This window comes from Cherax quadricarinatus, chromosome 1, assembly GCF_038502225.1.
Source record: "Cherax quadricarinatus isolate ZL_2023a chromosome 1, ASM3850222v1, whole genome shotgun sequence".
In the NCBI taxonomy this organism is placed as follows: Eukaryota; Metazoa; Arthropoda; class Malacostraca; order Decapoda; family Parastacidae; genus Cherax; species Cherax quadricarinatus.
The window spans coordinates 48,947,009-48,969,042 of NC_091292.1; the positions used below are offsets into that span (position 1 = coordinate 48,947,009).

At 40.4% G+C, this 22,034-nt stretch overlaps 1 protein-coding gene across 2 annotated transcripts in view; it reads right to left on the reverse strand.

The window, feature by feature from the left end:
• Positions 1-5,518: 5,518 nt before the first annotated feature.
• Positions 5,519-22,034, reverse strand: part of LOC128687972 (L-threonine 3-dehydrogenase-like) — a 114,937-nt gene continuing 98,421 nt past the window's right edge. For both annotated transcript variants that reach the window (XM_070082161.1, XM_070082172.1), the window contains exons 9-10: positions 10,951-11,060; positions 5,519-10,005 (exon numbers count right to left, since the gene is read on the reverse strand). In XM_070082161.1, coding sequence (XP_069938262.1) covers positions 9,843-10,005; positions 10,951-11,060 — 273 coding nt within the window. In that variant the 3' untranslated portion in view covers positions 5,519-9,842. The remainder of the gene's footprint in view (positions 10,006-10,950; positions 11,061-22,034) is intronic.

The following is a 22,034-nucleotide window of genomic DNA, read 5'->3' on the forward strand; positions in this document are numbered from 1 at the left end:
CTAAAAATCGTTGTGGACAGGTCCCTGAATGGAATGTGAAGGGACATACTGAAAGTGAATAACGACGCCAACCAAATAAGACGTATGGTGAGCAATGACATCAGATCCTCTGGCAGCATGGTAAACAGCATCAATACACAGACTGGCACTAACCACAAGGTCAACAGAGAGTCTAAGAGCTAGTGTGATATCTTTGTCACAAACACATCCATATTAAAGCTAGATGTCCCAGTGTGAAATCAAATAAGCCCAACCCTTAGAGAAAATCAACATGATTCCAAATGAAATGAATCAAAAAGTAGATGACTGTATGACACCATATTATAGTACGTGCCACATCTCTCTTCAGGGGAATGAAAAAAAAATTGAAGTATCCACTTTTAAGGATACCAGGGCTTATTGTTCCCTTATAAGAGAGGAAGTCCTCTCACTTTCTGAAAAGATGTCATTGCACTCCTCTCCTTCGTTCCCTTAGAAGCATTCGGAGGAACTGTATTTTATGTCCCTTTACTTAAGATATTTGACTGTAGGTGTATCTGATGGATTCCCTATGAAAGATGCAGTGTTATTACTGGGTAATAACGTTCTTAATTTGAAAAATGTCCAGAACCTGTAATGACTAATTCTCTGATGTTAGCCATAACTCGGGCAAAATCCCAAGAAATGTCTGTCGTGAATACGACTCAGATCTAAGGCTAATGAAAAGTACCAGATCAAGCCTTCCTACTCCAGGTTAGCAGGATTACCAGATATCTCAGTTTCCATGCCCGAGGGACTGTCCTCTCGGGAAGAACTGCGAAGCGATCCTTCCTTAAACTTCACTTTTCAGGCAGCCATGGCTGAATCCCACTCAGATCACCCAGTTAAGCATAAAATTAAACACAACCTACTGCTCTGCACAGAGACTGGTAAGGAGGTAATAGGAAGTCCAAAATTAGATACTGGTAGTTCCTAAGAAATTTAAGTCACAAATTTTGAACATGGCTCACAATTCCTCTTTAGGAAGTCATTTGGGAATTACAAAAACTCTTTATAGAATATCAAGAGTTTTACTGGCCAAAAATATAGCTAAATGTGAAGAATCACATCCGCTTTTGTAGAGAATGTCCAACAGTAGGTACACCTGGACACCCCATTAACCCGCACTACTTCATCCCATACCTGCAGATGGAGAATCCTTTGATGAGTTAATCATTGGTTGTGTGGGACCATTACCAAAATCCAAGTCAGGGAGCCAATACTTATTCACTGTCATGGTTAAAGTTACTAGGTATCCGGAAGCAGTCCCAATGTTCAGTATAAACACTAAAGCCATAATTTATCTTACTTTTACATTTCTAAGTCTATTCAGAGTGACCAGGGTACTAACTTTACAGCTAAAGCTTTTAGAGAAGCTTTAACTAGGCTAGGTATAATTCATAAATTATCCACTGCCTATCATCCTCAGTCCCGCCTTAAGGCGTCTTGGAGAGATTTCATCAGACCTTAAAAACCATGATGAGGACCTTTTGCATGCATTTTCCTACAGACTGGAATGAATCACTTCCTGTGTTACTATTTGCAATGAGAGAAACTGTGCAGGAATCAACAGGGTACAGTCCATTTGAACTAATCTTCGGGCACAATGTATGAGGTCCTCTGCGAGTGCTCAAGGAAGGATGGATGGGAGAAGACACCTGCATAACACTCTACAACCCTTCTTCAAACGAGGAGACAAGGTGCTGGTACAGAAACCTGTTCCTGGCCACACCTTAAAAACTACATTTGTAGGAACCATACAGATAATAAGAAAAGTTTCTGATGTAAATTATGTGGTAACTCCCGTTGATAAGCCCACAAAAAGTAAAATTTACCTCATTAATCAGATTTAATTGTCTAATAGCCCACATACAGTCCCAGTAATGACTCTCCTCTGCCTCTGTAGATGACCTTCAATCCATGCATGTCATTTCAGAGATCCAAGTTAAACTTTCTAAACTTTCTGTCCTTCTTAAGGACTCTAACTCTTTAATGTTGGGGCTGTCTAAAGACCAAGTAATAAGTGTAACTGTCCTCTTACAAACTTACCCTGACATATGTTCGGATGTACCCTGGGATATCATGATGTAAATGTTGGAAACACTAAACCTATTAAACTCTCCCCCTACAGAGCTAATCCCAAAAAACAAAAGATACTTCAACAGGAGGTAGCATTTCTCTTAGAACACGGATTAGTGGAGGAGGAGTCCAGTCCGTGAGCTTCACCGTGCATCCTTGTTAAAAAGTTTGATGGAGGTTTTCGAATATGTACAGACTACCGTAAGGTAAATAAGGTCAATGTTTACTCTGCCACGTTTGGGTGGTGTAGTGGACTCTGTGGGTAAGGTCCCTTTCGTCTCTAAACTAGACTTCCTTAAGGTTACTATTGGGTACCTATGACAGATAAAGCCAAGGAAATCTCTGCCTTCGTGATGCCAGGAGGTCACAATCAATACACTGTTACCAGATTTGGAATGTCGAACTCGCCTGCCAAATTCCAGAGGCTGATCCATCAGGCTACTAAAGGACTTGAAAGTACGACAGCCCCTAAATTTGCTTAAATTTTGGCCACTGAGTAATACTCAGTACCTTATGATAGGAAATCCCTCTAGCGTTTTTCATAGATGGCAGGTTTTTACATACGCTTTTGTAAGAACTTTGCAGATGTTGTAACCCCCTAACCTCACTTACCAGTCAGAAAAAGCAGTTTCATTGGACCCCAGAGTGTCAAGAAGTATTTAATACAGACAAACGGGCACCATCTATTGTACCCATTCTCTGTCTCCCGATTTTTCAAAAACCTTTTGTATTACAGGTTTATGCATGCAAATCAAGAGTTGTGGGTTGTACTCCTACAGAAATCTGGATAAGATCGGTTACAGCCTGTAGCTTACTTTTCTGCCAAGCATCAAGCTCACTAAAGGCTTTATGCCACCATAGAGAAGGAAGTCCTAGCTCTAATACTTGCATTGGAACATTTTGAGATCTTTGTGGGGCAGTGGTCCCAGATGGTCACAGTCTACAGTGATCACAGTCCTCTAGTCTATCTCCCTTTTTTTTTTTTTTTTTTTTTTTTTTTGAGGGGGACATTCTGATGCCATCTGCAGGTGTCTTGAACCAATGCTAGGTCTGCTATATGCTGTCTCGGTCTAGGACTGAGTTTGAGTCTCGAGAAAAAGTTGAGCTCTATCTAATGAGTTGGATGGTTGAGAGAAAAGGCAGTTTCTTTATTATTCAGTGCCATAGCAGTATGCTACCCATGGAGGTGGGGGCCTAGTCCCGGCTATTAGAACCCTTTTGGGGTAGGGGTGTGGCTTGCAAAGAGTATGTTACATAAATAACAAAAAAAAGGCACAATACCGTGACTGGAACGATAAACAAATAACCCGCACATAGAAGAGAAGAGCCTACGACGACGTTTCGGTCCGACTTGGACCATTTACAAAGTAACACACACGAGAAGTAGAGCAGGACGGGTATATATAGGCAGCAAGAGGTAGTGGTAGTAGTAGTAGTAGTAGTAGTAGTAGTAGTAGTAGTAGTAGTAGTAGTAGTAGTAGTAGTAGTAGTAGTAGTAGTGGTAGTAGTAGTGGCGGAGATGGAAGTAGAAATTGGGAAGTAAGGAGGAGCCAGTCAAATACAGAGAAAGGGGAGCACTGCAAGGGAGCTAGGTGCCCACAGAGGGAGAGCATGAACACAGAGGTTGGGGGAGAGGAAATAATGAAATAAATAAAGAAGGAAGAGAAACACAAGACAGAGGAAAGAAAGACAACCCAGAAGAGAAAAAGGAAAGAGGAACAGGAAAGAGGGAGAAGAAGAAAAAAAGGAGGAATCAGGTTAATTTACGGGTGTTCTGAAGTTTGAAGCATTTTGCAATGTAGTGGGAGAGGAAGGCATCTGCAGAGACGAAGCCAGGACTAAGATTCATACAAGGAAAATTGTGTATTAGGGAGGACTCAACCAGACGGCGACTGTTAAAGTTGGAAGTAGGGAAAGTTTTAGCAGAAGATCAGTCAATAGGATGGCTATGATCTCTGACGTGACAGAAACGAGCATTGTTAATGTCGACAAGCCTAACACTATTTTTTGTGCTCCCTAAGTCTGTCAGAAAGAGATCGGCCAGTTTCTCCAAAGTATTGAAGAGGACAGGAGGAGCAAGAAATAGAGTAGACACTAGGAACATCTGTAGAGGGAGGAGAGGTATGAACGAGAATAGTGCGAAGAGTGTTAGTCTGGCGGAAAGTACGCTTGATGTCTAAGAGACGGAGAGAATTGTTGAGATTAGAAAGACCGGAAATGTAGGGAAGGCAGAGGACAGAAGAGTTCCCAGGAGTAGAGAGTTTGGGAGAGAAGAAATTACGTTTAGCACGTGAGAGGGCAGAGTCTATGAAATGGGAAGGGTAGCCAAGACGGGAAAACGAATTATGAAGCGTGGAAATTTCTGTTGGAAGGAACTGAGGATCACAGATGCGGAGGGCACGAAAAAAGTGGGAGATAAGAACACTTTTCTTGACAGGGGAAGCACGATAGGAAAAGTAGTGAATGTACATGCCACTGTGCATAGGTTTGCGGTAAACGGAAAAGGAAAAACCTGTATCTGAGCGGTGGAGATGGACATCGAGGAAAGGAAGCAAGGAATTAGATTCCCATTCAGCTTTAAACTTAATGGAAGGGGCAAGATTATTAAGAGCTTCAAGAAAAGGTTGGAAGAGACCGGAGTCATGAGGCCACAGAGCAAAGATGTCCTCAACATAGCAGAGCCAGAGTGAAGGGTGCACATCGATGGTAAGAAGAACAGTCTCGAAGTATTCCATGTAAAGATTAGCAAGGACAGGAGAGAGAGGAGAGCCCATAGCGACACCGAAGATTTGAGAATAATATTTCCCTTGGAAGGAAAAGGAATTAGAGTCCACACAGAGGCGGATAAGATCAAGAAAGACATCAATTGGTATAGGGAGATGAAGAAACCCTTCATGGGCCTTCTCTCTAAGAAAATCAAGGACATCATCAAGAGGGACATTGGTGAAGAGGGACTCAACGTCAAGACTAAGCATCTTACAGGTCGGGAGAGAGCGAACCCGTCTTACTTCTCGTTAGTGTGACTTTGTAAATGTCCAAGTCGGACCGAAACGTCGTCGTAGGCTCCTCTCTTCTATCTGCGGGTTATTTGATTATGTTACATTTTATTCGGCATATGTCACACTCCCATATAGACTGCCTCCCAACCAGCTAACTGGGTGCTAAGGGTTTAATGATCAATAGAGTACCCATCGTTAAATTAGCACATTGTACATAGTGTATATACTTGAAGGCAAACATTATTCTGCTACGACCATGTCTGACACACCATTATTTACCTGTGTACGTAATAGAAGACTATTATGAATTGTTTTAGGGTATGTGGGTTGCGTCTATGGGTTTATTCGTATATTCGTATAAGATATACCCATTAACAAAAAGTAATAATAAGTTATGATGTAAGTGAAGAAAACATAAAAACTTCGAATAAAACGTCTTTAATATGGCGTATATTATGTCATGAATACATGTATAAGGTATTTTAATGATATCTTTTATTTATCAATTAAATACAACCACCTAACAGACTTCTTAATTATATACACTGTTTACAATAATATCTATTCTAGCTGATTGGCTCTTTACACAGAGAACTGATAAAGTTACCGTCTCCAAACTGAGATTTATGAAGATTAACGACATGTAATTTGAACAGTATAATAGAAGTCCTTTATACTTAATAGATCTTCTAATAAAACTTGGAGTCATACAATTACTATGTTTTTTAGAGTCTGAGAGAATTTACATTACTGTAGATAACTTCTTGACTTGAATATAGGAGAAAACCAAATAGACCTTCTCGAGACAGCGAGAGGCTTTGTACTGCAGTACCAATATCACACCATGCACCCCTGACATCAGCTTGTGTCAGGTGAGTAGTGCAGAGGCCAATAGCCACACAATTATTAACTGGACGTCACCCATAGTGAACAATCCATTTCCTAACAAATTTTTCATATAAATATATACATATAATGATAATGAGAAATAAAAAAATGATTATATAATATTTTAAAGCTGATAATTTCATTTTAGCTACTAACAAGGATAATTGCAATGTAATATTAGATAGATGAACAAATATGAAAGTTATGTCTTACAAGGCCACATTTCAGCATAACACTCCCCTAGCCTCACAGCAGTGAGTCACACCAGGAAGTTTGTCACAGAATTTTGTATGGTGAAGTATACCATAAACCACATCGTAAGGATCTAGAGTTTTAAATTTGTGCCTCACTCCGTAAGGGTTTTGGATCCGGGAGAAGAGGCCAGTAGACAGCCCGACTTCTCGATATTCCATCAGCTCGTCACTAATATATATGAGAGTAGTCAGGGATGAGGGAGAGGAGGCAAGTAGACAGCCAAGTCTCTCGATCACATTCCAGCTTGACACACAAACTTACTATATTCACATATAGTAACTTCAAATAAAAAAAAAATACATATGAGAAATATAACAGAAATTTGAATAGTTGTTTAATTTTTTTAAGTAATTTTTAGACAGAGGTGTCTCAATAGAACTGTCAATTTATTCACTTTATTATGGACGTGAAAGAGCATCAGCAGGAACATTACTTTATTCTTTTAAATGATGTATGCTAATAAATAGGGTTGAATTCTGAGAGCCCACCCCAGAATCCGGGCATTGTTTGATTTCATTGTATTTATGAAAGTCAAGGGATTGTGGTCGTAAAATTCAGAAATCTTACAAGAACGTAAGAACATAAGAAAGATGGAACATTGCAACAGGCCTAGTGACCCATGCGTGGCAGGTCCATGTCATTCCCCTGCTTAAACCAATGACCCACCTAGTCAGGTCACTTCCACTTAAGGAAGGAGCACAGCATAAGACCTAGTAGCACAAGCTAGTCAGGTCCAACTCACACCCGCCCACTCCCATTCATGTATTTATCTAACCTATTTTTAAAATTACACAACGTCTTAGCTTCTATGACGGTACTCGGGAGTTTGTTCCACTCATCCACAACTCTATTACCAAACCACTGCTTTCCTATATCCTTCCTGAATCTGAACTTTTCTAACTTGAAACCATTGCTGCGAGTCCTGTCTTTGCTGGATATTTTCAGCATTTTCCCTAATTCTACGCCTTTCGAGAGAGTGCAGATTCAGGGCCCTCAGTCTTTCCTCATAGGGAAGATTTCTGATATATGGGATCATCTTTGTCATTCTCCTCTGTACGTTTTCCAGAGCATTTATATCCATTCTGCAATACGGTGACAAAACTGTGCAGCATTATCTAAATGAGGCCTAACCAAGGATATATAGAGTTGAAGAACAACCTGAGGATTTCTATTATTTATAGCTTTATTGCGAACACTTATAAACTGTTATCTAGGTTTCAGATTACTGCTAACCAGAACTCCTAAATAATTTTCTCCTAAATAATACTTTATATGTGGCATGGTTATTTACCTGTCCAATATTTAGAGCTTTGCATTTGTCAATATTAAACTGCATCTGCCACTTCTCCGACCATTGCATCAGTCTATTCAAATCATCCTGGAGTGCTCTAATTTCCTCATTAGAATGAATTGGACGGCCTATTTTGGTGTCATCAGCAAATTTGCTTATGTCGCTATTTATTCCCTCATCTATGTTGTTTATGTAAATTGTGAACAACAACGGGCCCAACACTGACCCCTGAGGAACACCGCTTGTGACGTGCCCCCATTCTGATTTCTCCCCATTTATGCAAACTCTCTGCTGTCTATTTGTCAACCATGCCTCTACCCAGCAAAAAAAATTTCTCCTCCTATTCCGTGTGCCTTAAGTTTCCTCAATAGCCTCTGGTGTGGAACTCTATCGAAAGCCTTACTGAAGTCCATATACACAATATCATATTCATTACCATGATCTACATTCTCAAACACCCTTATTAAAAAAATTAGTAAATTTGTAAGCCAGGAATGCCCCATAGTAAAATCATGTTGAGATTCATTAATCAATTTATGCCTTTCAAGATGGCTACGAATTGCCTCGGCAATTATTCATTCCATAAATTTTCCCACTATAGGGGTAAGGCTTATTGGTCTATAGTTCGACGCTAACGCCCTGTCACCTGCCTTGTAAATAGGTATTCCAATTGCTATATTGCACTCATCAGGCACTATACCACTTTGTAGTGATGTGTTGAAAAGATTAGCCAAAGGTTTGCTAAGTTCCTCTTTACATCCCTTTAACACCTTTGCAAACAGTTCATTAGGGCCTGGGGATTTGTTAGGTTTTAATTTCTGTATTTGTCTGAGGACCATGTCACTAGTTACCCCAATCGTGCATAGTTTATTATCGTCCTGTTCAAATAATTCATTATTTCTGGAATATCGCTAGTATCTTCCTGAGAAAAATGAGAGGATGTATGATTGAAAATTTCACATATATCCTTATCACTGTCAGTGATCTGACCTGAGTTAGTCTTATGTGATTTAGTGGGCCTATCTTTTCCCTAATCTTACTTCTATATACCTGAAAGAACCCTTTTGGGCTAGTCTTCGAATCCCTTGTGATCTTAGCCTCATAATCCCTTTTTGCTTTTCTTATTCCTATTTTTATTTCTCACTTTAATTGAATATATTGATTTCTTAACTGCCCATCCCCTCTTTTGATACGCCTATATATGCCTCTCATTTGACTAATGAGATATGTTAATCTATTGTTCATCAATTTGGGATCATTTTTCTAGGTCTAATTTCCCTACTCGTAACAAAAGTTGTCAGGGCAGCTGGAACTATGCTCTGAAAAACGTCATATTGGCAACCAAGATCACCTACCTGACCCATAGTCAGGTCATCCCAATATAGCCCAACCAGGTAGTTTGTCACTCCCATGAAACTGGCCAAGCAGAAGTCTGGGACAGAGACTTGATTGCAGTTTGCTGGGTAATTCCATAATATATTGAAACTAAGTGATTTGTGATCGCTCTCCCCAAGCTCATCATACTTCAAGATTATTAATTAGTGATTCTTTGTTGGCAAGAACCAAGTCAAGCAGGTTGTGTCCTCTAGTTGGTTCTGTCACAAACTGATTTAAAAAGCAATCCTGAACCGTATCAAGAAAGTCACTAGACTTAAAATTTCCTGTCAAATTGTTCCAATCAATTTCTCTAAAGTTAAAATCTCCCATTAACGTAACATTTTCATATCTAGATGCCTTATGAATTTCGTCCCATAACAGCCTATATATCGCACCCAAAATTAATTTTTCACACCCCTCAGTAAACTGTAGCCAAACAGATTCTGTGTCCTATGTTTCTAATCTTATATCATGTCTAACACAATAATTTAAATTATCTCTGACTTACATCGCCACTCCACCACCCTTCTTGTTGATACTATCAGTGTGGAATAGTTTATAACCCTGTATGTTGCATTCAAAAGGCATTTCCTTATCTTTCAAGTTGAACCAGGTCTCCTTTGTGGAAATTTTGTCACTGGCCACTCTGATTATTGTAATGGTTCATTTAATTAGACTTTCAAGGGCCTGCTGAAGGGCTCTTGATCCAAGGAATTGGAGCTACACCATTTTCGTGGAATAAGATTAATTACCTCCAATTCTGTAGGTGCTGCATTGCCCCTTGAGGCTTTGAGCTTCATGAATATAATTTTAAGCTTATTGTGGTCTACAGTACAGTACCATATAAAATTAACTGTATTGCAGGTTGAAAATATCACTTACATACTGATGGTATAATAGTAAAGAATATACATATCACTGTAGGAACCATGGGGTCAGTTCTGGGGATCGAGGATAATCTTGCAGGCACCACCTGTTATGAACAAATCAAAAGCATGTAGGTACTGTGTCATGGGAAGTTGATGAGAGATGACTGGATAGACATCCACCAGACCATCAGCCAGGAGCCTTTCACACTCCTTCCATGTGTGGAAAATCCTGCCATCCAGAGAAACACATTAGTTCAGATGATCATCAGATACGTTACAACACCAAAACTTATTTTTAATATACGTATATCATAACAATAACAGGCAAAATTTCAAATGAATTGCAAATATTTAGTCTACCTTATCTACGCCCTTCATTCTCTTACCAAGGAAAAGGTTCTCAACCCCCAGGGGTAAAAACATCGAGAACTTTGAACAGCTGAGACCAGAAAACAGTTGTCACAAAAAAAAAAAAAAGTGCTTGGTAAATATGTATGGGAGGCAGCTTTTAATCTTCAGTTATGGAAGGGGGTGCCTGAATGTTAGTTAAGGAATCTTGATCCAAGATAAAATAAAAAGGCACAATACCGTGATTGCAGCAATACAAAAATAACCGGCACATAAAGAGAGAAACTTGTGACATTTTCGTTCATCTTGGACTATTAACAAATATATATACTGGCTCCCTTGACTTAACTCTTTTGTTGAGTTTCTCCTATGTGCTGGTTATTTGTGTATTGATGCAAAGAATTAGAGTTATTCTTTTACCTTGAATCAAATCAGATTACCTCCCATTTCTCAGGTGCTGCATGATTTCCAAAGGGTTATTCATCTTCCCCAATGAATATACTGTAATTTTAATCCAAGGAATTAGAGTTGATCTCCAGTCCCTTGAATGAAAGCTTACTAACTCCCATTTCTCAGGCACTATATGACCCCTATGGGTTCAGCACTTCCCCCATGAACTGGAATGACCCCTCTCTCATAAAGTGTGATTATTTGCTATCAAACTTTGCAGCCCAGTTCCTGGACCGATTATGTACTTCTGCCAATGACCATTTGCATTATGATCCCTACAGGCTTAGAACTACCCAGGAATGTAATAATGATGTTAGTGTAATGTTTTAGAAGCAATAAATAAATAAATAAATAAATGGTGGAGATTTAAGCATACCTCCGCCCATGAATGGTTTTGAGAGTGATAGACTTGAAGATGACATCGGCGAGGACATTCTCAACGTAAAGTGGTGCTTTGAGAAGCCCAATCAGTACCATCTGTCCACCCTGAGGAAGAGCCACATGTAAAGCAAAAAAATGTATATATCTTAATGCCTTGGCCCTGACCTGGAGACCTTGATTGTGAGCCACATGTAAAGCTTTGTAAATTGTGAGTTCATTACCTTTGTAAAAAATTACCTCTGTATATATCTTAATGCCTTGGTAATCTTTTGGCTGGGTGCATAATAAACATATTAAACTTAAACTAAACTTGGCTGGCTGGGACAATTCACAATTAACCTAAAAATTAGATATTAAAACATCTATACAAGGTTCGGGTGTGATTTGAACCAGTTGTGATTTAATGATGGTCCAAGATACAGCAAACTTGATTTAGTGTTCATCCTTATTTTGTTGATTTATTGGGAAATGTAAACCTTACAAGAGAGGTTCCTTGAAGTCAGTCAAAGCTCTTAATCCAAAGAATTTGACCTGCTCTCCCTTTCTTTGGTTTAAGCCTGAATGTCTGCCATTTTCCCAGAATCAGTATGACTCTGCAAGTTTAGTGTTCCCTAATGAATGTAATATGTGAAACAAGTCATTTTTCTCAAGACAACAGTAAATTTTGTGGTGTCTGAGTTTATGGTCAGATAGGTTTTTAATATTAAACCAAATTGGATACATCTGCAGTGTGCTGCTACCCTATTCTATACTAATGCTCATATATGGGTGTGAAACCATGAGTGGTGAATGTTGCAACAAGGAGAAGGCTGGAGGCAGTGGAGATGTGTCTGAGGGCATTGCATGGTGTGAATATAATAGAGAACTCTTAGTTTGGAAATTAGGAGGAGGTGCAGGATTACCAAAAACTATTATCCAGAGGGCTGATGAGGGATTGTTGAGGTGGTTCAGACATGTAGAGAGGAAGAAACAAAATAGAATGACTTCGAGAGTGTATAAATTTGTAGATGAGGGAAGGTGGGGTAGGGGTTGGCCTAGGAAATATTGGAGGGAGTGTAGACAGCCTGTACTCTCTGCACAGACAGCCCATGCTGTCTGCCAGCTTAGTTCATATTTTGCGCCATGCTGGTGCTGCCACCTATAGGCGTTGCCACTTCAGCCTGCCTGCCCTTGCCACGCTCTCACTCACACAGCGGCCTAGCAGGAAGACACAAGGCCTACTCCTAGCTCTCTCTCGTGGGCATGGCCCTCCCAGGCCATGGGCACAACACACAAGCCTGTGTACCCACCATGACTTAACAATAAAGTAAGAAGCCTCCGAAGACGTATCATTTACTCCCCGCTACCAGAACACTAAATAATCCTTTTATAAATGGTGGAAAGCGGTGGTCGCAGCAGTGTGTTTGCCCAGATAGAGAAAGGAAGGAAGGAATGAAGTTGTTCACTTCATCCCCCTACACAACAAGCATCCATCTCTCAACGAGTTATCCTGACGTCGTGTCTGCACGTTTGAGCATCCAGACACAGGTACAAGCAGGATCCAGCCGAAATTTGCCGAATTTCTTCGAGAATTGTAAGTGGTGTCCCAGTGACCCCACGCTGCAGTGTCCCACGCTGTTTCTCAAGTCACGTGTTCAGCGTCACTTGTATGTTGCTGTTGTTGTTCAGCTCAGCACAGCTGTTTAAGCAAGCCAGAGGTGATGTTGAGAAATTTTAGCCTTACCTGCTGTGTTTATTATGACTATATATAATGAACACTTAGCTGATAAATGACAGCAATTCGTCTACACAGCCGCCCCTGCAGACGAGGTCTAGAAGCTGTCGAAACCATCACAACAGTGGGCTGTCAAGAGATACAATTTGTAAGTATAAATTACCCCTAGGGGTGTTATGTCAGCATATTTCATTCGATGATGGCTGACGAAATACCTACTTGTTTGGACTCAAAAGTCCACACCTTACTGCCGATTATAGGTTGATTACAAACTCCTTGTGACTCAAGAATTGCGCAATCCCCCGATCTACAAGAAATTCGTAACATACCTTGCTCTTTGTAACGTGAGCTATGGTGTTCTCAACACCTTCGACAGATATCGGTGACTTGATAGAAGCTGAAGTGTCCTTGGATGTCCACGTCTTCCATTGTCTAGGAAACGCACACTGGTACACTATGTTCCACAAGATTTGTCTTTATTGTTCACAATGTATCACAAGAGAAGCTGATCACACTTTTCTTATGTTTATCGTGTTTTGTGAGACACTTTGTCCACACTAACGCACAGATCAGTGTTCTTTGCTAGTTATCCTGGCGTCAGTGTCACTCTCACTAGAGTCAAAGATAGTCTCCCAGACGCCACAGTGCTCCATGCCGTCACTGCCCCAGCACAAAAAAAAAACGCTGACCTAGTACCTTGCATCCTTGTCACCTCCTCGATGAAGCAAAGCAAAATGTTTGTTTCTTGCTGTCTTAAGCGTAGACAACAATGTACACTATTTTTACTATGGTAATAAAGTGGGAGCAGGATTTTCCTTCATTGTCCTGCTAAAGTAAGAATGTATTGTCTCTTATAAAAATACACGTTGCAACACCGCTGCAAGGAGCAGAGGTCATTTGACTACGTGGCATAGCATCTGTGATCAATTACTCACTCTAGCAGTAAACAAGACGCTCGCCCCTTCTGAGTGGCTTGGCCACTCAGGGCTGAAAGGGGCTGAAGGGGCTGAAGGGGGCTGAAGGGGGCTGATACCCCCCTCCTGGAGAAAATTTCTCCACACTGGGGGGCGGCGGAGGTTCGCTGCAGGTGAACTATTCATCACTTAACATTAATTTAATTTTCTCACTCGCCACCACTGCTGCTTGTCTTTTCTGAACAGCTTTAGTCTGTGTGGTTTCTGGAGAATCACTAATTTTGTTTTCAACACTGTGTAATTCTAACGGCACTAGTTTATTTATTGTCCGCTTATTCACTACACCTTTGCTCAAAACATCAACTGTCCTGATGATTCCATTTGCATCAGGATATATGGTCACAATTTTTCCAAGTGGCCATTGGGACCTCGGACCATCATTGTCGATAATCACTATGTCACCAGGTCTTAAGGACTTATGATTTTCAGGAATACCAGCTCCATAGAAGTGTTCTCTCAATGAGGTGAGATAGTCTTCTCGCCAAATTTTCTCCCAACGTTCAATCACTTTATTAAGGTGTTTGAATTTACGTCTGAGTTGCTCAGGTTCGAAATAAGTAGGATCCTCTATGATTTCTTTATCATTCATGGGAGGAACAGGTTCGAGCCTTCTGCCATGGAGTAAATGAGATGGACTTAACACTTCTAAATTGTCCAGATCATCGGTAACATAAGTTAGAGGTCTGTTGTTGACTCTATTTTCTATTTCAGTCACAACTGTACGGAATTCTTCTAAGTCTATTCTCTGACGATGAAGAGTCTTCCTTAAACAACGTTTTACAATGCCGATCATTCTTTCATAAAATCCGCCGTGCCATGGAGATTTAGGAGGAATGTATCTCCAACGACATCTGCGTTGATTCAGCATCTGTTGTACTTCTGGTTGATCAAAGATCTTGCTTATATAAGCAGCACCAGCAACAAAGTTCGTTGCATTATCTGAAATCATCAGTCTGGGACATGCCCTTCTGGCTGCAAACCTTCTGAATAATTTGATAAAAGTTTCAGCAGACATGTCAGTGGCTACTTCTAGATGTACTGCTCTAGTTGTAGCACAAGTGAACAAACAGATGTACACCTTGATGGGAACTTTGTCAACTGTTTTGGTTAAAATTATTGGTCCAGTGTAATCTACACCTGTCACCTCAAATGGAGTGATATGACAAACTCTTTCAGAGGGATATGGAGGTGGACCTGGATACTGACATACTCGCATATCGTAGTGACGACAAGTAATACAGTCCTTTATTTGTTTTTTCACACTTTGTCGACCTTGAGGTATCCAGTAGGATTGTCGTATATGACAAAGTGTGTCAGCTACCCCACCATGTAACACGTTACTGTGGGCGTTTTGCACAATCAGTTTTGTTAGCCAATGATTCTTGGGGATCAATATTGGATGTATGGCTTCTTTAGGTAGTGAAGAATTATGAATTCTTCCTCGACATCTTATAATCTTTTCTGAGTCGAGATAAAGTCCTAAAGAATTAATCATGACAGGTTTCTTTGGGGATTTATCTTGTGTTTCTAGAAATTTATATTCTGTAGAGAAAACGTCTTTCTGTATTAGTTTCACCCAGTATTTAATGGGTTCAAGACATTCATAATCAGGTTTTATTCTTTTAATGAATTCAAAGACAAGAGCTGTAACTCTTAATAGTTTACCCAAAGATGAGTATTTAGATCCATCAATGACTATTTCTGTTGTGTCTGCAGTATTTACACAACTTATTTCTGCTGTGTTCAAGCAGACTGTTTCTTCTGGCATAATGTGAGCTTTTTGCTGAGGCCAGTTATTTTCATTAGAGAGCCAGTTCGGTCCGTGGAGCCATAATTTATTATCCACAAATTTCTTGAGTGGGACACCACGTGACAACATGTCAGCTGGATTCTCTTGGGTAGAGACGTGAAGAAAGAGATAATCTCTCTGCATCTCTTTTATTTCTGCTACTCTGTTCTGTACATAGACCAACTTACTCTTATTATTTCTTAACCACTGGAGAACTGCCTCATTATCACTCCAGATCACGGTTTTCTCAATAGTGAGATGATCAAGTACTTTGTTGAGATAGACAGCTAATTTTGTACCTACATAGAGTGCTGTCAGTTCCAATTGTGGTACTGTTCTGACCTTCAAGGGTGCTACCCTGGCCTTTGAAGTAATTAGTGTACTTCCTTCAGCATTACTCATGTAAGCTACAGCGCCATAACCTCTGGTTGACGCATCACAGAACACATGTAATGTGTACTTGTTTCCCTCTTGACCTATTTGTCTGGGAAATTTAATTTGATGAAGTTGTTTAAACTCCTTGGATATTTCATCCCATGCTTGACTCATTTCTAGAGGCAAGTTCTCATCCCATCCAATTTTGAGCTTCCATGCATCTTGCATAAGCATTTTACCTTTTATGGTAATTGGTGAGACGAGTCCTAGAGGATCAAAACATTGTGATACCTCTGACAGTAAACTACGTTTAGTGAGTGTACTGCATGATTTATTGTTTATCCTTTTGAGACTCAAAGTATCTTCCTGTGTGTTCCAATTAAGTCCCAGCATATTGTTGCAATCAGGAATTTCAGTTTCAGGGAAATCTTCTTTGATAAGTTCCCTTAATTGCTTTGAATTTGTATTCCACATCCTTAGAGGCATATTTGCTTCTTTCATCTCCTTGTTAGCTTCTCTGTATAAGGATTTCAAATCCTCCTCTTTATTCACAGTACCTTGAAGATTGTCCACATAGAAACTTTTCTTTAAGACTTCTTTGAAGGGACTTTCAGATTTCTTCAAATGTGTATTTAGAGTAGCTTCTAGTAAGAATGGAGAGGATGTTGCACCAAATAATACTGATTTGAAACGATAAGTTTTCACAGGACTTTGAGGATCATGTGGATTTTCAGGCCACAAGAATCGAGTATAATCTCTATCTATTTCTTGTAGTCCTACTCTTAAGAAAGCCTTGGAAATATCAGCCGTGTAGGCATATGGGTTTGTGCGAAATTTCATAAGCACGTCTCCAAGCTTCTCAGTTAGTGAGGGTCCGGTCATCAGACAGTCATTAAGACTTGCTACATCTTTATTTGCACGTGCGCTGCAATTATATACAACACGTAGTGGAGTGGTTTCAGAATCTTTTCTGACTCCATGGTGCGGGAGATAATGAGCGTTTGTCTTCAACTTATCTTCGACTATTTCCTCAATGAATTTATTGTCCAACTGTTCTTGTATGATATTATCATAGACAGTCAGTAGCTCTGGATTCTTCCTGAGCTCATGTATTTGTGCTTTCATCTGTCCGAAAGCCATGCGATAATTGCTAGGCAGATGTGGTGGATTTAATTTCCATGGTAACCTAACCCAATACTGTCCATCTTTATATTTGACAGTGTCCAAATATTGGTTATAAGTCTGAGACTCTTGTGGGCTTGGTTTATTTACATCAATACCTATCGCATCTAAATCCCACAACTTATCAACTGGTTCATTCATTTCTTCCAGTAATGATAATTTTTGCTGTGGTACATGATCAGCGGTTATTCTCGTAACTAGTACATTTTCCACTGAATCAATATCAGCTTCTTTCCCACTTTGAGAGGGAATGGGACCACATATCATGTGGCCTCCTGCTGTTTTCAGCAAGTGAACATCATGTTTACTTACTATATTTTGCACAAAACAGTGATAATAATCACTTCCAATGATTAAATCAATTGGACTAATTGTGTCCGTCTGTATGTCAGGACAGGCTAACTTGACCTTAGCTGCTTTCAGTGCTGCAACTGTTTCTTTTAATCCCTGGATCTGCACAGACTTAGGCAAATCATCTACTACCACAGCTTCTACTGTCTTTTTCCTGTTTCCTAGACCAACAGTGATTCTGGCTAGGTCATATGTCTGTTTACCAGAATTGTGGAAAAAACCAGCTATATCTAACTGTATTTTGGCATAGGGTTGTCTATTCAGTTTCTGCAGCACTGTTCTTCTTATGAAGGACCTTTGTGAGCCTTGATCAAATAGTGTTAGCACATTGGTTTTGTGTAATTTTTAGATAACTCAACTCGAGCTATCGGGAGAGCAGTTGCTTTAAACTTATCTCTCACATTTAATGCTGTTGCTTGTTGACTTCCTGATTCTGTGGAAGTCTGCTGCTGTTCAGCAAAAGTATTTGGGCATAATGCTGTATGATGCATACCCTTGCATTTAAAACACTTCTTCAGTGAGCATTTTCCTCCCTTGTGTTCACCTAAACACTTGATGCATCTTTTCAGCTGATGAACACGTTGTTTACGTGCCTCCATTGATGTGTATTGAATACAATACTGTGCCCAATGTGTTCCATCACAAAGTACACATTTTGGAGTACGTTTATGTGTGACAGTCTGTTTACTGTCTATTGTATTCACAGCTTGATAAATGCCTATATGGGATTTCCCATTATGTGGTTTAGTGGGAGTAGTTATACTCTTTTTATACTGAGTTGAAGGTTTATTATCCACTGGATTTGTGGATTTTTCATCTTGTCTCGTTGCTTGCATGCACGAAACTATTGTTTGTAAACCATTGCTAATTTCCTCACAAGTGAAATAGCGTTTATTGAACATAATATTTAATCGTTCAATAGTTTGTGGTGACAACTTATCTTGTACAATACCACTGATAAACCAATCACATTGTCTTAGGTCATATTTAGCACCTAGAGATCTGAGACTATTGTCTAATGTAATTCTAAATACCTGTAAGTCTGAATAACAATGTTTGGGTGGCTTCAAGCTTGATATTAAGACTGCATGTCTAACTCTAGCCTTGTCAGCATCAAAGTAATTGTCTGCTAAGACACGTAAGGCTAGTTGATAATTGCCTTTGACCACCGGAAATGACTTAATCAGTTCATAGGGTTCTCCCTTCACAAGACATTTAAGGTAATTGAACTTAGCAATCTCATCTATGTCAGTTCGTGAATTTACTATGGATTGAAAACCACTAATGAATTCTTCATAATTATGACCTTGGAAAATAGGTAATGACAATGTAGGTAAGCTTGGTAATGGGACACTTGTTGTTGTTACAGGTGTAACAGGTGTTTGACCACTAGTTACAGTAGGTCTCTGTGACAGAGTTTTGCTGCAGATAGCCTGTACTCCTGTCCACCTTAATTGTTGATCACTAAAAGTATCCAAAACATTTTTAATTTCATCCTCAGATGGATCTGATTCAAGAAATTTATTTTCATAATGTGTATAGTCTGAATTAATTATTTTCATACGTTGTGTAAATAATCCAAACTTAACCTCAAGATCATCAAAATCTATGTTTGTATCTTGAGTTAATCCTATACAGACTGAAATTAGATTTTCTAATTGTGTAATCTTAGTCTGTAAAGACTGAAACTGAGTTTTCAAACAAGCCATTTTAATGGTATACTGAAAATTTTAGCACCACACTTAGAGTGTTTAAAAAACACTGTACTGCTATAAACAGCTGAGTTTTTGTTATGCTTAAGTCAGCAATAATCGAGCCAGACACTACTGACCCACTAAGCTTAACCTCAGGGTCAATGACCATGAAGGGTACAGGGTACATGTGTCTGGTGTTTATGGCTCGAGTTTGCTGTGTCAGCCTGCCCACGATGATTAATCGTAAATAACGATGTTATACACTTCATTCACTATACACTATAAATGTCACTGTATAACTGTAAATCACACGTGAATATTACTTACACATATATAAATTTCACTGTTAATATTTATTTGAAAGCTTACACTTTATATATAAGTTCCTTTAATATAACAGGTAGATCTATAAGAAACAAACTTTAACACAATCTTGTCTCTTAATTTCTGTCTATAAACATTATAAACACTATGTGTATATATACACTCAGACAAACAACATCACTTGGTGTTGTCTTAATCAGCGATTTCTCCAGATTGGAGCAGTTGATGGAGGGTGCAGGATACCATCCCCCGTCTTCTTGTTGGGTGAGTCACCCAGCTCCCGTTTTCGTTGGGTGAACGCTGGGTGAGCGCCCGTTTTCTTTTGGCTGCCCATTCTCTGTGATTGAGTCTGGAGGGACTCATTTATACTGATTTATATTGTAAAACACTAGTTTTACAGCTTTTTTCGAAGGACCTTGGCTCATAGGTTATTTGTACACTGTAGTACAACATATTTGGACCACAGTGTGGTCTTTATCCGGTTCGAACACGACCAAACTCTTTTGAGAAATTTTGGCCTTACCTGCTGTGTTTAATATGACTATATATAATGAACACTTAGCTGATAAATGACAGCAATTCGTCTACACAGCCGCCCCTGCAGACGAGGTCTAGAAGCTGTCGAAACCATCACAACAGTGGGCTGTCAAGAGATACAATTTGTAAGTATAAATTACCCCTAGGGGGTGTTATGTCAGCATATTTCATTCGATGATGGCTGACGAAATACCTACTTGTTTGGACTCAAAAGTCCACACCTTACTGCCGATTATAGGTTGATTACAAACTCCTTGTGACTCAAGAATTGCGCAATCCCCCGATCTACAAGAAATTCGTAACATACCTTGCTCTTTGTAACGTGAGCTATGGTGTTCTCAACACCTTCGACAGATATCGGTGACTTGATAGAAGCTGAAGTGTCCTTGGATGTCCACGTCTTCCATTGTCTAGGAAACGCACACTGGTACACTATGTTCCACAAGATTTGTCTTTATTGTTCACAATGTATCACAAGAGAAGCTGATCACACTTTTCTTATGTTTATCGTGTTTTGTGAGACACTTTGTCCACACTAACGCACAGATCAGTGTTCTTTGCTAGTTATCCTGGCGAGGTGAGTTTTGTGGCGATTTTTGCGTCCAGTGTGAGTTCTCCATGTGTTTGTGGGAGGAGGAAGTGGCCGCTCCTTGCCTCGCCCTGCTGTACTCTCACACCTCACCAGCCTACCATACACCACTCACCACTGCCCACTCCTCTGCTGTGTTTTCTGTTGTTTTTCGTGTGAATTCATTGCCAGAGCTGTGTATCTGAGTGTCCGAGGCCACTCGAAGCTACGTGGATCAGCATGCCACGTAGATCACGACGCCACGTGGATCACGACGCCACGTGGGTGTGGGCGATGTCACGTGGATCTACAAACCACGTGAGTTACCGAGCCAGATGTCCCAGGCCACATGCTGTGGTCTGCTGCCCACATCATATTGACATCACCGATGCTGCTGCCCGACTTCATGACGTCACGATGTCTGCTGACGTCACCTCGCGATGTCTGCCTGACGCCACCTAGAGATGTCTGCTGACGTCACAGTGCTGCTGACGTCATCACGCCTGACATCACATGATGTCACCATCGAGTGTTCAGTAATTATTTCAGAATTGTCGAGAAGATTGAGAGAAAATATTTGTCGTGTGTTAATTAATTCCTCTCAGTCAGTGTTCTCACATTTTAGTATATGTCTTAGTGTCAGTCTTGTGCACAGAAAAGTATCATTTGCTAGTTAAGCCATGTTGTACCGCATATACCGCGGGTGTGTTTAAAGTTTCCGTGTGTCCAGTGAGGTCTGAGCCACACCTGACTAGCGCCACTGTGCTAAGTCACCCGTGTGACCAGTGTGTTTGACAGCTGATTACTCAGCCCCGAGTGACCGAGCCCTCTTGTACAGAAAGCTTTTATGCTCGTCGCTCGTGATGTTCTGCAGAATCGTACCTGCTATGATTCCCATCGAGATTTGTTTCACTTCACCTCCAGACCTTCAGAATGCAGTTATATGTAGAGAAACAAGTCTGGGGACGCTTAGACTAACCTCTGCTATAACTCCAACTGTCGAGAGAATGACACACTGTGTCAGCCTCGTGTCACAAGCTTCAGTGAGCAGCCTGCACAAAGATGTCACTTTAACTGCTAGCTCTCTCACTGCAGTCTGGTGTATGATGTTACGACTCCCAGATGTTTCGCCCAGTCGTCTCTGCCACGACTCGCTCCACAACTCGCTCCACGCTCGCCGGTAGTGACAGCCCAGCGACAGTACCAGTTGAGAAGTGTCCTCCTGAGTCGCTTGCCAGAAGTCCTGCCCAGTTGCCGAGTTTTGTCGACGCCTCACTCGAGGGCACCAGCATGTCGTGCCCCAGGTTGAGTGAAAACCTGCAGCGACTCCTACGATGACTGCTTCACCGTTCCAGAGGAGACCGTACCCTGTTACGTCACAGCTCAGCCGCAGCGATGTCACCCATGTTGCAGTATCTGTCCAGACGCAGGAAGGCGTGCAGTGATGCCCATTGACTCTCACTGCCTTTGACCACGATGTGTAGCACACCCCACATGTTTTTTCTTCCCTCCCTGTAGGAAGCTTTTTTTTTCCATATTCATATGTATATATATGTTTTTATTTTGTGTTC